This window comes from Stigmatopora argus, chromosome 22 (genome assembly GCF_051989625.1).
Source record: "Stigmatopora argus isolate UIUO_Sarg chromosome 22, RoL_Sarg_1.0, whole genome shotgun sequence".
Taxonomy (NCBI): Eukaryota; Metazoa; Chordata; class Actinopteri; order Syngnathiformes; family Syngnathidae; genus Stigmatopora; species Stigmatopora argus.
In genome coordinates this window covers 10762273-10779004 of record NC_135408.1, presented here as the reverse complement: position 1 = coordinate 10779004, position 16732 = coordinate 10762273, and the positions used below count along the sequence as shown (strand labels likewise).

General features: G+C 44.5%; 1 protein-coding gene across 1 annotated transcript; it reads left to right on the top strand.

Moving 5' to 3' along the window:
- The first annotated feature begins 832 nt into the window (after positions 1–832).
- On the top strand, positions 833–16454 carry pcdh2ac (protocadherin 2 alpha c). Its single transcript, XM_077592577.1, has 5 exons — positions 833–1090; positions 4768–7682; positions 9701–9759; positions 11954–12039; positions 15863–16454. The coding sequence occupies exons 2-5, from the start codon at positions 5130–5132 to the stop codon at positions 16171–16173; spliced, it is 3009 nt and encodes a 1002-aa protein (XP_077448703.1). The 5' UTR covers positions 833–1090; positions 4768–5129; the 3' UTR covers positions 16174–16454.
- The last annotated feature ends 278 nt before the right edge of the window (positions 16455–16732 follow it).

Below are 16732 nucleotides of genomic sequence, written 5' to 3'. Positions count from 1 at the left end.
TGTTGTGTTTCTCATGGTTAAGAAAGACGTCTCAATTCATCAAAATAACTCGTCAAAGACGTCAGTCAACTCGTATTTCGACCCACTTTCTCTGTTTATTCTTAAAGAAACAAATAAATGACGACTTCCACTCCCAGAATGACAAATAAATGTTTTGTTTGTCTGGATTCACGTCTATGATTCTTTCAGAGCCTTCAATTACATGAGATATGAAATCTTATTTAGTATTCTGTTTTTTTCTGTTTTGTAATATTGTCTAATATTAATGTGCTTTTAAGTAAAGTTGAATTGTGTTATGCAAGATCATTTGCTTCACCTCGCCTTTGTTCTCCGTTTTTAATATTTTTTATTTTTTATGATGAGGCAATTAAAACATAAACACGACAGCAGTTACTAAGAGTTTTTCAATGAAATATTTACACAGTAGGTTGCGAAAAGGCCACAACAACCAAATTCCGCTTTGAAACTTGCAGTAGACTTGGCTTCGGTGTCGTTTTCCTTATTTATTTATTTGTGGTGGATTAGGTTATTATAAAATGTGGATTTTCAGATTTGGGGGCAAAGCGGTTTAGAGGATTTTCAACAGATTGTGTTGATTTGCCAAGTTGTCGTTCTACTTCGTGTCAGGGATTGGATTTGGTACGTTGTTTTTCCCCCCGCATGGCCTGTCCCTGTGATTGCCTATTGAGTTCACCTTTTAGTTTCCCACCCCCGCTTGTTAGCTCAGGTGTTTCTGATTGCCTCGCCAAGCCATATCTGTCCACATAAAACCTGTCTTTCTTGTTTTTTCCTAATCCCCCCACAGCCATTAAAGTTTTTGTTAGCGTCAAATTGGAACACTCTGAATCAATTCCTCACAATAAAGTGTAACATGGGACATTTGACCCAATTGTCCAATCGTAGAGGGTCATTAGAACAGCAGGGAAGATAGATAGATAGATAAATAGATAGATAGCTGAAACCATGGGGTCATGATTGTGATCCATTAATGCTTTAGTTTCCACCAATCACAGGCACGGCAAAGAGAAGAGCAAATTAAGTTAACTCCAGCCCCCTGATGTGGATGGACCTTGGCCTGAAGGAGAATGAGGTTGGTTTTTTTTCCTGGCCCTTATTTCTCTTTTGAGGAGAGATAAGCAGTCAGTCAGTCACTGCAATGGCGCGGCAGGCAACCCACACGAACAGATTGTCACTCCGATTTGGAAATGCGCGCAGAGCCGGACGGGAATACAAATGTGTTAGCGCATCTGTAAAAAGAAATGTCAAATGAACGCCGGCCCTCTAAGCGCAAACCTCGGTGGTGTTTTCGGGTCGCGGCTTTAACTCAGTGAGCTGCCATTGACGGCGATGGGCGTCCAATTCATTTCGACTGGGAAATGGGAATGAACATCGGTGCCAGTCGCAGCCACTCCTCGCTGTTTGAACGAATTGGACGCCTATGTTTGTCGGTGGCAAGCAAGGGAGGTAAATACTGTTTAAAAACATCACCTTTAAAGTGTTTTAAAGTTTATTTCGGTTTTAAATGTGATTATTCATTAACATTTTAACTGATGATGGTTAATTTGTGAAATTATATAATAATTATTAGATTTTTCTTTTAATTAATGAATATAATATATACAAATGATGGCCAAACAAACCCTCCAAGTGGGCTAAAAATGATTAAAATTCTAATTTGAACCTAGCATCATCATATGGAGATCAGATTTTGAGTTTGAGTTTGACTTTTGATTTATTTAATAAAGGGTCAGTATGTATAAGTGAACATATAAAAAGTGATGTCAACATATATGGACGCTAGGTGTTTATGGTTTCAGTTGGTTTTTTTGGAATGCCCAAAAGCAGTCATACGCAGGCAGTGAATTTCAATAAAATCAGGATCATCAAATAGACGCCACATAAAGTAGGACAGCGCTCCACTAAAAATGGCAGTCACCACCAGTTGTTAAAATAGCTATCTCTCTCTCTCTCTCTCTCTCTCGGTATAGTCGTCGGTGTTCAAAGGTGTTTTGTTGAGATTTCTCTGCGGCCTTTTAGAAATCATTTTGGGATTCGTTGCATAAGATCAGAACATTGTGTTTCCATGACAACGGCCGTTTGCTGCGTGTTGCAGTGCCAGTTGTGATCACTGCCCTAAATTTGATGTACAGTCCTCACAAAGAAATGTCAACATGTTATTTTCTCAAACCTTCCATTGCAAGCAATGGAAAAATCCTCCATTCTTTTGCACATCTCAATCTATACTGACTTAGGTCATTCACTGTCAGCCCTCCCATTTCAAATACATTGGACACCTATTTTGGGGTATGGTCATATGAATAGTTTTCATTTACTTGACTTTTCTGTGCGTGTTTTAGTTTGAATTGGCCCAGACTTGCAGTATGTGTCCAGGTAGTTGATTTTCCTTTCCGTGTGGCCATTTGACGGGAGAAAAATGGCAACATGGCCAACATCATAATGCAGCATTGACCCCCTGGCAAGGGCAGGCATACATATAAATAATCTGCCACAGGCATCACTCAAGATGGAGTCCAGGCAGCACTGCACTTAGCTTTGGCTTAGTCCTCTATCCGACAGTCCGTGAGAACCACACACACACACACACACACACACACACACACACACACACACACACACCACTTCATCGTTTTTTTTTTCCTTGGGGAATATGAGGCCTCTTCAGATTCTGAAATCATGCAATAATTGCTGGGATTCTTTGCAAAGCAAAACATTTAAGATGTCATTTTTTCAAAGTCAGAATGATCCTAGTTTTTGTCAAATTGATATTGTTTACAACACCCAAGCAAACCAATGTTATCAGTCACTTTTAGGCAAACATGTCAAATTATTTCCAAAATTTGACCAAAAATGACCCTTACATTTTCACAGGCCCCGTTCATTTCCCATACGATGTTCAACTCGTGTTTCCATTCACTACAATTATTTTTTTCACTTGGATCTGCAGAAAAATAAAACCAAAATCAGGTCATAATTAAATGTACGTATAGGCTTTTCATTCCTTCCCCCTCCGAGGAAGGGTTCAAATTCGAGCAGCTAGCCTCCAAACAACTTGCCATGTTGGTAGATACATGCAGCTGTCACAGATAGATTTAAACTAATTAAAGTGATAACTTAATTAGCCTGTGTGACTGTGTAATTCATTTTAATTCATCTAATTGGGTTGACAAGAACACTGTCTTACGGCTCGAAAAGACGCTGTCCTTGGTGCTGAAACGACTGTACGTAAACGTCATTTGACTGAATTCATATATTGTTAAATGGTGCATATAGTAGCATGTAAGAACGAGATATTTAAAATGAAAATAAGTATTTCTAGCAATAAATGTATTAAAATATTTTTAAATGATCACAATGTAGACCTTATAGCCGAATATAACTCAAAATTCGCACATACGTAGACACCAGGTCTATCATATTAATTTGATATGAAATAGTCACTTGCTCTATATTAACCTATTGACTGCCATTAACTTCGAGCGCCCTCAATGGCACAGAAAGGCAAGCATTCGCAGTCAATTCTCCCCCTTTAAACCAACTGGACGTCCATCACTGACAATAGCTGCCAATTAATTGTCGAATGATTCTTCGCTTGAGTTGCAGAAGAAATGAAACATCCGGCCCATCTCGGTTTATGTTCCAGCCCATATCGCGTTTCTCCCCCGAGGCAACCTGATACTTGTGCTTTCTGGGGTCCACTCCGGGCGTCTCCAAATGCGATGATGTGACCTGACAGTCTGGGGTCTACCACAGACACTGATCCATGCGGAGGGAAGCTTGTGATTGTCAGTGCAATGTTTTTCTCTCCCTGCTGCCCGCCGCCCGTGCCTTGCCCAATCATCTGGCCACACAATCACTACCGGCGAATGAAGAAACGCTCCAACGCAGACAATGGGAGACCAAGACGCGCATTTCACGACGCGAAACGAGGATCTCGGACAACACCCAAGCGATGGCGTGTTCATTTTATCCTTGTAGCACTCCCCCCGTTTTCATTGTCACCGATCTTTCTGCAAAATGATAGATTTTGTATTTGGTCACGTACAAGGCAAGCTTTGCCTAGAAACGACATAATATTGGCTCGGAGGGGGTGATGGGGGGGTCTTGCTGTAGGAGGAGGGGGGCGAAAACCTGAGACTGGGTGCGCGCAAGGGTGGGATGGAGCACTGCTGATGTTAAGTCGTCTCTATTCGTTAGCTTGTATTCTGGCTTTGCCTTTCAAAGTAAAAGCTGATGGTGAAATTTGGAGGTCCTGCTCGACCATCTGACTGCGAACCATTCAATGGAACATTTGATGGAGTTGTTTTTGTTGTTTAATGACAATATATTCAACAAGTATCTTATGATCTGATCCTATACGTGGTTTTTGTGTGTATTTACCACAACTATATGACTACTACTGTGTACTCATGCACATTTTTGTTATGGTATCATGCATCAATATAGTGATATATCAACATACTCTATGTTTTTAAAAACGATTTCACTTTTACAAAGGAAACAAAAAGATGCTAGTGAATTTCTCCACCACAAAAGGACAATCATATGTTTACATAAATCTTGCAATCTTGCTATTTTACAAAAATCTCTTAGTTTTGAGCAGATAGTCAATAGGCCAAAGGATGAACATTCATTTTTTAATATATAATACTCTAAAAGTCACAACAAATTAAACTGATTGTATCAGAGAGGTGATATTTGATTCTTTTGAGCATTTAATCGACTCTTGGGTGTTTTATATGTTTCTAGATCTGAACTGTACACCTAGTTTGGACGCTGAAATCCAAGTACGGATGTTGTTTGATTTTGAAGGGGTGCTAGGGGATATTGTGGCCAATTTGACACATCTCGCGGCTTCAGTGGCGAGGAAACACACCCGTCAGCAGCGCGCATTGGGAGGAAAAAAAATCGCATCACGGACAAAGGAAAGCAAATATGGGCGAGCTGGAGAGAATTTGCCATCACCGAGTCCAACAATGGATGAGCGACGCCTGTTTCATCCTGCCGGAGACCATTTAGGGCACCTTGATGAGGTGCTGGCACGCATGGTCCTGCAAGCTAAAAAGGCGGAAGGCTGCGTTTAATCCGTCTGCGGATCCTCGGAGTTTGCGATGGCTGTTGCCGGGAGACTCCACCGGCTGGCGAGCATTGTGCCTTTTTATTATCATTTTGTCATCTTCTCCCTTTTCTGTGGCCTTTCCTTTGGACAGTTGAGCTACTCGGTGTCGGAAGAACTGGAGAACGGGGCACTGGTCGGCGATCTGGCGCACGACCTGGGGCTGGATATTCGAAAGCTGGCCAGCCGAAAAATCAAGGTAACCTCCAGCAGCAGCGGCGGCGGAAAACGCTACGTGGTCGTCAACCCCAAAAACGGCAAATTGCTGGTCAACGAAAGGATGGACAGGGAGGCGCTGTGCGATTCGTCCGGCAGCTGCCTAATCAACCTGGAGGTCCTGCTGGAGAATCCCACCGAGGTGCATCACGTCGAGGTGCAGGTGGCGGACGTCAACGACAACGCGCCGCAGTTCCCCAGGGACGAGTACCAAGTGGAGATCACGGAATCCGCCTTGCCCGGATCCCGCTATCCGGTGGAAAACGCCCAGGATACGGACGTGGGCTCCAACTCGGTCCGCTTGTACCAGCTGAGCACAAATGACCATTTTGCGCTGGTGTCCAACAAACCCTCCTTAAACGCCAAGCACATCGAGCTGGTGCTGAAAAAGCCCCTGGATCGGGAGCAAACGCCTTACCACCAGTTAATTCTCAGCGCCGTGGACGGCGGGACGCCCGAGAGAACGGGCACGGCCATCGTCAACGTGCGCGTGCTGGACTCCAACGACAACGTGCCCGTGTTCGACAACTCGGTGTACAAGGTGAAGCTGTTGGAGAATTCGCCCAAGAACACCCTGGTAATCAAGCTGAACGCCAGCGATCTGGACGAGGGTACCAACGGGGAGGTCTACTACTCCTTCAGCAGCTACACCCCAGAGAGAGTCAGGCAGATGTTTAGCATGGACACCAACACGGGGCAGATACGAGTGAGCAGCAACGTGGATTTCGAGGAGACTAACTCCTACGAGATGTACATCCAAGCCATGGACAAGGGTCCCGGCGCGGTGGCGGCGCACTGCAAGGTGGTGGTGGAGGTGGTGGACGTCAACGACAACGTCCCCCAGATCGTGCTGTCGTCCCTGTCCAGCCCCGTCAGGGAGGACGCCCGCGCCGACACGGTGGTGGCCCTCATCAGCGTCACCGATCGGGACTCGGGCGCCAACAAGCAGGTGACTTTGGAGATCCCGGCGGGGCTCCCCTTCCAGATCAAATCCTTCCGGAACTACTACACCCTGGTCACCTCGGCCTTCCTGGACCGCGAGACCACCGACGCCTACAACGTGACTCTGAGCGCCACGGACGGGGGGATCCCGCCTCTCTCCTCTCGGAAGACCATCCAGGTGGACGTGGCGGACGTCAACGACAACCCGCCGCGCTTCGAGCAGACGTCCTACACGGTCTACGTGACGGAGAACAACGGACCCGGCGCCTCCCTGTGCACGGTGAAGGCCCAGGACGCCGACATCAAGGAGAACGCGCGCATCACCTACACGGTGCTCAACGACAACAACCACGGCATCCCCGTGGCCTCGTACGTGTCGGTGAAGGCCGACAGCGGGGAGGCCTACGCCCTGCGAGCCTTCGACTACGAGTCGTTGCGCGAGTTTCACTTCCAGGTCAAGGCCCAAGACGGCGGCATCCCCCCGCTGAGCCGCGTGGCCACCGTCTACATCTACGTCATGGACCAGAACGACCACGCGCCGCTCATCGTCAACCCGCCGGGTAACGGCACGCGCTCCTTGGAGACGGTTCCCAAGAACGCCGATCCCGGCGCCCTGGTGACCAAGGTGGTGGCGTACGACGCCGACGCCGGTCCCAACGCCTGGCTGGTCTACGTGCTGGAGACGGCCACCGACCTGGACTTGTTCAAGGTGCACGAACACACGGGCGAGATCCGGACCACCCGCCGTATCCTGGAGGACAACTCCACCTCCTTCGCTCTGACCGTCTTGGTCAAGGACCACGGACAGCCCGCCCTGTCGTCCACGGCCACCATCAACGTGGCCGTCATGGAGGCGCCCCCCAAGGTGGTGCCGGATCCCAAGAGGATCATCAGACCCCACAGCACGCTCCTCTTCTCCAACGTCACCCTGTACCTGATCGTGGCCCTGAGCGCCACCACCTTTGTTTTCCTGGTCACCGTGGTGGTCCTGGCCATCGTGCGCTGCCACGCCTACTGCACCCAACCCGGATCCTGCTCCCCTTGCTGCGGCTCGCAGAAACCCCCTCCGGACGGCGGGAGCGGCAGCGTGAGTGCGGGCGGCGCCCCCGGCGGGATGGCGGGGCAACCCAACAACAACGTGGTCCTCCGGAGGGACCTGAAAGTGGAGCCTCACTATATCGAAGTGCGAGGGAACGGCTCGCTGACAAAGACCTACTGCTACAAGACCTGCCTGACGGCCACCTCCGGCAGCGACACCTTCATGTTCTACAACACGGGGAGGCCCATCAGCGGCACCTGGGGCAGCGGCGCCGATCGATTCTTCACCAGTGGGAGCGGATTTGTACGAAGGCTGAGCATGCCGGACGCCTCGCTTCAAATCTGTCCGGAGGTACGCCTTATTCCTCTTTTTCCACCTGCGGGCACAACTTTAAGGTTTAACCCTTCATAACCACCAGATGTCCAATCCATTTTGACTAGGAAGGACGAATGAATGAAAAAGTGATACTTTTATTTGATTGCTATTATTATCTCATCACATTTTCTGAACCGCTTCATCCTCACTAGGGTCACAAAGGGTGCTGGAGCCTATCCCAGCTGACTTTGGTCCAGAACAGGGAACACCCTGAATTGGTGGCCGGCCAATCGCAGGCCACAATGAGACATACAACCAATCACTCATAGCTAGGGGCAATTTAGAGTGTCCAATCAGCCTACCATGCATGTCTTTGTAATGCGGGTGGAAACCGGAATACCCGGTGAAAACCCACGCTGAGAACATGCAAACTACAAACAGGTGGACCGACCTGGATTTGAACCCAGGTCCCCCAACGTGAGGCCGACGCGCTAAACACTCAGTCACCGGCCTCCCCTGATTACTTTATTGTCTCTCACTTATAAAAACTATACATGAAAAATAACTATATATATTTTTTTAACCCCATATATGTATATCATCATAGTTGAGACCTGGTGACATTTTGTGTCATGTAGGCTCCAGTATGAAAATCTGAGTAGCCTAAATTACCCAAAATGCAATGCCCAAGGCAAAAATAATCACTCTTCTTCATTAACCCAAATAGTAGTCACTTTCCCGATGACGTAGGTTTTGTTTATTTACTGGTCATTCTGCAATTTTGCATTCATTTAGGTGGTCACGCCCACTTGTTCCGTTTGAGACCCTTTTGTAACGCTCCCCTTCCCAACAACGTGGGATCGTTTCATTCCCCGTGCTCGACCTCAGCCCTAACGTAAACGTGCCGTCTCTCGGCCCAGCCGAGCCCTGCTCGGCACTCACTTTGCATCAACGTCAGGCCTGATGCTTTTCTCCATCCCGTGTGATTTCTGATGATTCAGAGATTTGCGAGTCCTCATCGGAGGTTGTCATCACATCCGCTCTCGGAGTGGGTCATGTTGTCGCTACCTCATCGCTCTTCATATCTGACCGAGTGGGCAAAGTGGGTGCGTGTGTGAAGCGGACAAAGACTTTTTTTACACTTGGCTTGGTGCAATTGATAGACCGGGCAAAAGTTACGATGAGACGAGTTGTCGGGCAAAAGTTACGATGAGACGAGTTGCCGGGCAAAATTAAGATCACATCTTCTGGCTTGCTAATTGCCATTTAAAGAGGTTTTTTTTTTGTTTTTAGATGATTTTGTCATTTGACAGGAACGGCACCATTTTTAAACTTTTTTTTACTGAAAGTAACCCACTAAATATATATATATATATATAAATATATATATATATATATATATATATATATATATATATATATATATATATATATAATGATTGTGATTAAGATAGCCATAGTCTAATATGATGATAGTCTGCTTTTCGATTCATCTCAATTCATTAAGATTAAACTTTATATTTTGGCTTGGGAGACCTCCGTGCATCACATGACACTTTGCTGAAGCCATTTATGGAGATCCAAGGCAAAGGGTGTGGTTGCAGAAGCTACCGTGGCTCTCTTGTATTAGTTTTATGGCCAATCATTTCCCACAAGTCTACTGGGAAGCATTAGCAAGACCAAAGCATGACTGTCTTTCATTTGCACAGCTTGAGAGGGAAAGACAAAAGGCCCAAAATTCAATCCTGGACCACATTTAGCACATGCGTGTGCATTATGTGCCAACAGATATCAAGATATACCCTTGTGTGTTTGTGTACGTGTGTGTGTGTGTGTTTGTGTGTGCGTGCTTGTCTTGTGTGAGCTCTGATCATATTCAGAGCAGGGATATGTATCATGATTCATTGATGAGGCTGTAGAGATTGGCCCGGCTATGCACTTGAATGCGATTGAACTTAACTCTTTTGCTGTCCTCCCCCCTCCCCATCCACTGCCCCCCCCCCCCCCCCCCCCCAACCCCCATCTGCTCTTCCACTCACCTTTTGCACGCTCAGCCAAAAGCCCCAAATGCTGACTGGCGATATTCTGCGTCTTTGAGGGCCGGGGTGCAGAGGTAAGTGACTGTTTTGCAAGCTACGCTCACCTTATAAAATGTTTAGTGATCTTCGCGGTATGTCCGGTATTGCTCGATGCCTGTCAAAATGATCCAAAGCCTTCTAAAGCCTGAAATGCAGTACAATTTGGCCAATCAGAACCGGTCACTGCAAGCATAAAATAGTTGATAATTATGCATTAGGGCTGGGTAATGATGACAGATTTTAATTGCGATCAAATCCGTATTTCTATGAGCTTCAATAATTAACGTGCGCTAAATGCTACAATTAAATTCCTGTTTATTTTAAGTCATTATGGCCCTTTTTTGTCACTTTACCAATCTTTTAAGGACATTCCTGAATCACTTTCTATTGAGTGACCCAAATCAACAGGAAAAGACTGTAAATTAATATGCAATTCCCCCAAAAACGAGAGCCCTGGCAACCATTGACGGTCATCGACGTCCAATCCATTTAAAGTGGGAGGGTTGGCAGCGAATAAAAGAAAGCCAAACCTCCCACTTCAAATGGATCGGGCATCGATTAGTGATCAACTCATTGAAATCCCCAATAACATAATGAAAAGAGCTTGTTTTTTTTGCACGATAGGAATATTGCACAATGATTTCCCGACCCATGCATAATTTCTGTATCCCCTTATCGTGATATTATCATGAGCTTTATATCGCAAATGGGAGTACCCAGAGGTTTTCACCCATAGCGAGCCATGGCCTATATATAAGGCTTCGCCCGTGCAAATCTAGCCGAGCACATTTTGTGTGCAGTGTAACGCTATATAGGCCATTCACATCCCCCAGTTTGGCTCTTTAAGCGGGAAGCATGAAGGACAAATGCGTTACGACCTTTAGCACATTAGCTGACGTACGCGCACATCATTGTCTGCCGCACGCGTGCCTTTATTTATACACCGTTGTTTCTGGAGGTGTGAAGATGTTAATACAGACACCAGTGGACAATTGGGATGTTAATTTGTTTCTTTTTTACCACACGCTTACTTTTCAAGGAGAGAATAAGGATAAATGAACAAAAATAAACAAGTTTAATGGCTTTTTGACTGCTATTGATGAACACTTGCTGTCCATTCAATGGATATTTCTTTAGACAAATTATTTCAAATGTTTACTCTAAAGCAGAGCGTTTTTTCCCCCAGAGGCCACTTTTAGAAAAATTCAAAGATCGACATATGACAGTGGTAGACGTCCAAGATTAGATTGAAACACACTTTGAAGCACAAAGACAAAATGTCCATCAATGGCAAATTGTCAAGAATGTCCATTGTTTTGATCAGACTGGATTATATTCTTTTTATTGATATGAAACAAAATACTGAAATTCATTTTCTACATTGATTGGAAATAACGGAGAGGCACTGTTTCAAGTGACTAACTCCATCTAGTGTCAAACCTGAGGAATACAACAAAACGTAGAGTGAATTTAAGGTTCTTTTGTGGGCCAAATTCAATGATATTTTCATCCTTTGCCATACCAGCATTGGTTTTGACACCTAGTTATGCTTTTACTTCTTAAAATTCTGCTAATGAGTCAATGTGTCGTTTCCCCTCTTAATGATTATTTCAGGAATGTGGGTCACCGAATTCAATGTGACGTGCAAAATGGCGGAGGGAGTACATAGATGACAGTCGAGGTGAAGTGTTAATGAGAGCATCTCCACCTTCGACGAACATCACGCGCGATGACATTTTGGAAACGGCGGCGGCAAATTGCAATGATGCCTTCGGTTAATCCACAACATGTTACAGTCTCTGATGACATGATGCACATTATGATACGAGCGCACCGTAGAAATGAACACTAATTTGTAATTAAAGCAAACTCGGATGGAGCAGAAGAGCACGCAAGAGAGCGGTCAACGTTGTTAGCCTGAAATGATTCAAATTCCGTAGCGATTAGAAGTAAAGAAAACTCATTAGTCGGAACTTTGAGCTTTTCTCGTGTCACGTTAGCATAGCTTTTGATTACAATCTGATTATTGGAAAACGGAAGGGCCAAAACAGCTTCCATTGTAATCAAAATGATCTTATTTAATCAGATTCACACTGGCAAACTCGTTGTTTGCCATCGAGGTTCAGAGATGTCCAATTGATTTTGACTGGGAGGGCCTTCTAACACTGTCAATTGCAGCCAATCAACGGTCAATCATGTTTGCGTTCATCTGTGCGTGTGTCTTTTCAGTTCGGTCCACATGGAGGAGGCTTCTGTCATGCAGGGAGCCCAAGGCATGCTGGTCCAGAACTGGCCCACGGTCTCCAGTGCTGCAGGTGAGAGTCAATCAAACAATTGAACATCAATTAAAGGCTGACGTCCCAAACCAAGCTGGAATTTGGCAGCAAAAGTGAAATTAGTTGGTGGATTGAAACAAAAGCAGGCAGTTGAGTGTGTTTGCGTTTGATTGCGATCACCAGCATGAGCTTTTTTGTGTCTAGGGCAAGAGTGGGCAATCCGGTTCTCGAGGGCCGCTGTGGGTGCAGGGTTTTTTTTCTCCAAGCGATCAAGCACAGACACTTGAACCAATGGGGGTTGTGCTGAAAAAAGAAGCACCACCTGACTGCGATTCACTGATTTCACTTAGAGGACACCGGATTGGTCAAAAGGTGTCCTCTTAATTGGGTTGGAATGCAAACCCGCACCCACTGCGACCCTTTGTGGAATAGTTTGGCCACCCCCGGTCTATGGTGTTTGTAAATTTATAATTATAGTTGAAGCTCTGCATGGGGCATTTGCATTAAAAAAAAAGTTATCTTGATGTAAAAGTTTCTGCAGCCTACATGATCATGGATTTTTCTTCTTTGAATTCTGGTTAGGGGGAGGTTGAAATTTCCCATTGGGCTATTAACATCATTAGTCAATGCCCCTATATATTTTATGACTAATTAATACAAATAGCAGTCGTCCTGAAAACGAAATGTTGTTGTAAATTGGTATGAACGAGGGGAAATATCCCTTCTTTATTTGCATCTTGGCTCTAATTATAACTCAGTCGAGCGTTGGAAAAGCCAGGAGAGACAGATCAACAGCTGCGCCATACTGGGAACGGTGCTTTTGTTCTAAAAGGAAAAAAAAAAATCCAATTGGAAAATGATTTGTAGCGTGTGGGTGGCAATGTTGAACATCTGTTGCAGCACAAGCAATGTAAATAGTGCTGACCTAAAACATGACCTGTGCTTCATTATTTACACACACACACTGGCTTAGTGATAATGAGTGAGAATAGACTTTTGGTTTTTTGGGGGGGGCTCAAAAGAGGATTTTTCAGTCTGTTTTTTGGTTCAATCGTGAGCATTGATTTTCAGTTAGCGTTTCACTCAGCGTTCAAATATTCCTTGCTGTTTTTAAAAATATATATATATGTTTTTTTTTTGTTTTTTATTTTTTTTTATTTTTTTTTACCTGCGCCATTCTCCGAGACCCTCCCACTTCAAATGGAATGGACGTCTATTCCCGTCAAAGCCGGCCAACGACTTTGCGTGCCGTTAAAATAATTAACAGATTAAATGCGCTTAACGGCGTCCCCTATAATAATCAATTTAAAAGCCGTATTCAACAAACGACCTGTTTTTTAACCCACAATGCGCAGGTAAAATAATTCATGTGTTTAATTGAACTCAAGCTGATTAGTTTTGGACAGGCACGCGATTGGACGTCTATCGACGTCCGTGACAGTGAAAGAGAAGCAAAACGCTGTGCTTTTAATAGTGAAAGTCATTTAGGTTGGGGCTGGTGAGAGGTGCTGCTGGGATGAAAAATGAGAAAGGTTAAGAGGATTGGCAAGTTCCCGCAGTAGTGTTGTTGCTAGGGAACACCATGTGACTTGTTGCCTGGCAACGCTGACTAACGGAGAGATTGCTGCAGCAGCCGCACCCTCCGTCAGCGGGGAGTGGGTGAAGGCTGTTCCCATGGCAACCCGCCCAACCTCTCAATGGGAGAATTAGCGAGCAAAAGGAAAACGAAGGAGCAGAATAGACGAGGACCAGTCGACGCAGCGAAATCTTGACAAAAAGGTTTTGTTATTTTGGGGGTGGAATTATGGGTCGGATGGAAAGTCACATCCTTTTCCTAAATGTAGGATGACGGGTTTCTAATACGGGAATTTATCACGGCAGGTGTCATGGCAACCGAGCAAGGACGGCTTATTTGCAGCTAAAGATGAATCCATTTCTGATGGATTATTTCTTGATTTTTTGCATAAAAATATGAGGAGCAAAATTGCTAACAGAAGCATATCTACTTGGTAGCAATTGTATGATAAATAATAGTTATTTGTACATCATTCTGACAGGTAGACGGAAAGAAAAGCCATTTAAAGGAATCCTAATCAACTTGTTTTGTTCAGTTTCCTCAACTGACACTCCCCATTTCATCATAAAGTTTAGGAAAACATGTTTTTACGAATGGCGCAAATTGCTGTCTCGGATTGTTAGGACGTTTTGCAAACAATATTTTGATTGGTCAGCCATGCCAAGTTGTCGACTGTTGGCCGCCGGTGCGAGTGCTGGCATGAAATTGACTTGATGAACTGGTTTCAAATGTGGGCCAAGACTTCTCACGGCGTGCTTCCCGGCGCCAGAGGAGTGGAAACCGTTTTCGGCTCTCCAGTAATGTCATAAATAGCCTACAAAGAAAAAAAATCCAAAAGAATCATTTGGCGAAGGCTCGTTTGATCTGAATCAAAAGCAGGCGGAAAGTAGGTCAGAGCACAGCGAGGACTGGTGTGGGCCTGAGAGGGAAGGCGTCGTGCCGTGGCGTGCCGTGGCGTGCCGTGTCTGCCCCCCGTCCCCCCCGTCCCCGCCCCCCATCTTTCCCAGCGTGTTGCTTCTTCTAGCATTCCCTTTCCTTTTTCATTTCTCACCTTTTGAACTCACTCGCCTACGTTTAGCTGCGGTTCAGACCATGAACCCTTTTGCCTGGGATTTGATTGACGGATGTCATCGCTGGTGCTCAATTATTGAAACCAGAACTTTTTAATACGGGTGGCGATGGCGGGAAGACAATAGAATTGTTGGAAGTATTTGAGCATTTGGATTGAGAGGGGGGCTGAATGGAGAAAATAGATTGGACGTCTATCCCTGTCAATGGTACTGAAACATGAGTGTTGTTAGCCAGGCTTCACTGTTTAAATGAATGGCGTGTCTAACCTTGTCAATCATGTTGTCCATTTGCCCCGCGCAATCCATTTATCGATCATTATCGCAAGAAACATCGATTTTTGATGGCCCCATTTGGAGCAGGGGTGTCCGACTCGGGTTGGTTCGCGGGCCGCGTTAACGTCAACTTGATTTCATGTGGGCCGGACCATTTTAGATATAATATTTAGATTATTTTTTTATAAATTGATTAAAAGAACTAGATTAAAAGCCCTGAATATTCAGTTTTTTTATAGATCTAAAACAATGTTTATTTTAGCTTGTTTTTTTAATCTATTTTTAGATTTTACAAAATGATTTTTGAACTAAAAACACAGAAAAATGGATTAAAAAATGACAATGATTGATTTAAAAGGGGGAAAATCAGGAAATTTAATATACATCTATACTCTTCATTTTAATTTGCTCCTAAAACAGAAAGTCGGCACTCATGATTTACTTTCCCGGGCCACGCAAAATGATGCGGTGGGCCAGATTTGGCCCCCGGGCCACCACTTTGACTAATGTGATTTAGAGGCATTGACCTCCAAGTGGACTTAATACTTAATAACAGATTATTTCCCTTTTAAAGAAAAGTGATTAACAGTAAAAAAAAAAATATTCATGGTTTTATGTTTTTTTTAAATACAAAGGAACATATATCTAATATTAGTTGATAAATTCATTAATTTGACCTTGTACTTACAATTGTTAAGCAACTAAAGTAAGGATAAATCTGTCAACATTCCATTTTTCATTTTTGACTGAATTCATTTGAATTTAATTCATATTTTTTATATTTTATATTTGTAATTGGACATGACCTTTAGTCAATACCTCCAGTTTGAGTAGGCCAATTAAAATCAGCCCCCAAAAATGGCAACAATTTTTTTTTGGGCTAAAATCATGGAGCCCTAATAATGATCATAATTTATTATTTATTTTTTCTGGCTACGCATAGATGGCGAGGGTGGCGGAGAACTCTCCCCTCCAGTAGGCGCCGGCGTCAACAGCAACAGCTGGCACTTCCGCTACGGAGCCGGACAAAGCTATTGCCCGCCGCCGGGCCTGAAAGCCGGCGAGATTCCCCCCGAAGCCTTCATCATCCCCGGTTCACCGGCCATTATTTCCATCCGCCACGACCCCGGCCCCGTCGAAGATAAAGGGGACTTCATTAGCTTTGGCAAGAAGGAGGATGCCAAGAAGAAGAAAAAGAAGAAGAAGGATAAAAAGGATAAGAAGGAGAAAGGAAAAGATGACGGGGATGAATAAAGAGGGATGATCGCCAGCTATTAAGATGCCATCCTGATTACAGAGCCAGAAAAATAAAAGGCCAAGTCATTACTATCAGGGGTGGAAAGTAACAACTTCCTTTTTATTTATATATTCTGAAGTATTTATTGAAATTACTCATGTTATTTTAGTAGAAAGCCTTCAAAACAGGGGTCTCCAAATGGCTACTATTGGTCTTGTTTATGATCTTTTTTCCCCATGAATCCAGCAACAACAGTTAACCAATCAGGTTTCAACTCAAACAAGTTGCACCTGACTGCAATCAAGTGATCATACTCTGGAAGATTCCTGAATGGTGAAAATGTGTTGTCTTGTTTGCTTGGAATGAAATCCTGTGGCCCCAAATGGAAAAATTTGGAGACCCCTGCTCTCTTATGTCAAGAAAAGTATTGCGCAACGGCGTCATATTGGATGTGGCTGACTGCCCCAAACATCGTAAACGTAAAATGCAAGGTACGTGACAACATCAACACATAACGTGCAAATAAGTGCTTCTAGCATTAGCAAACAAATGCTTTGACATAGTAGTTAGTTTACA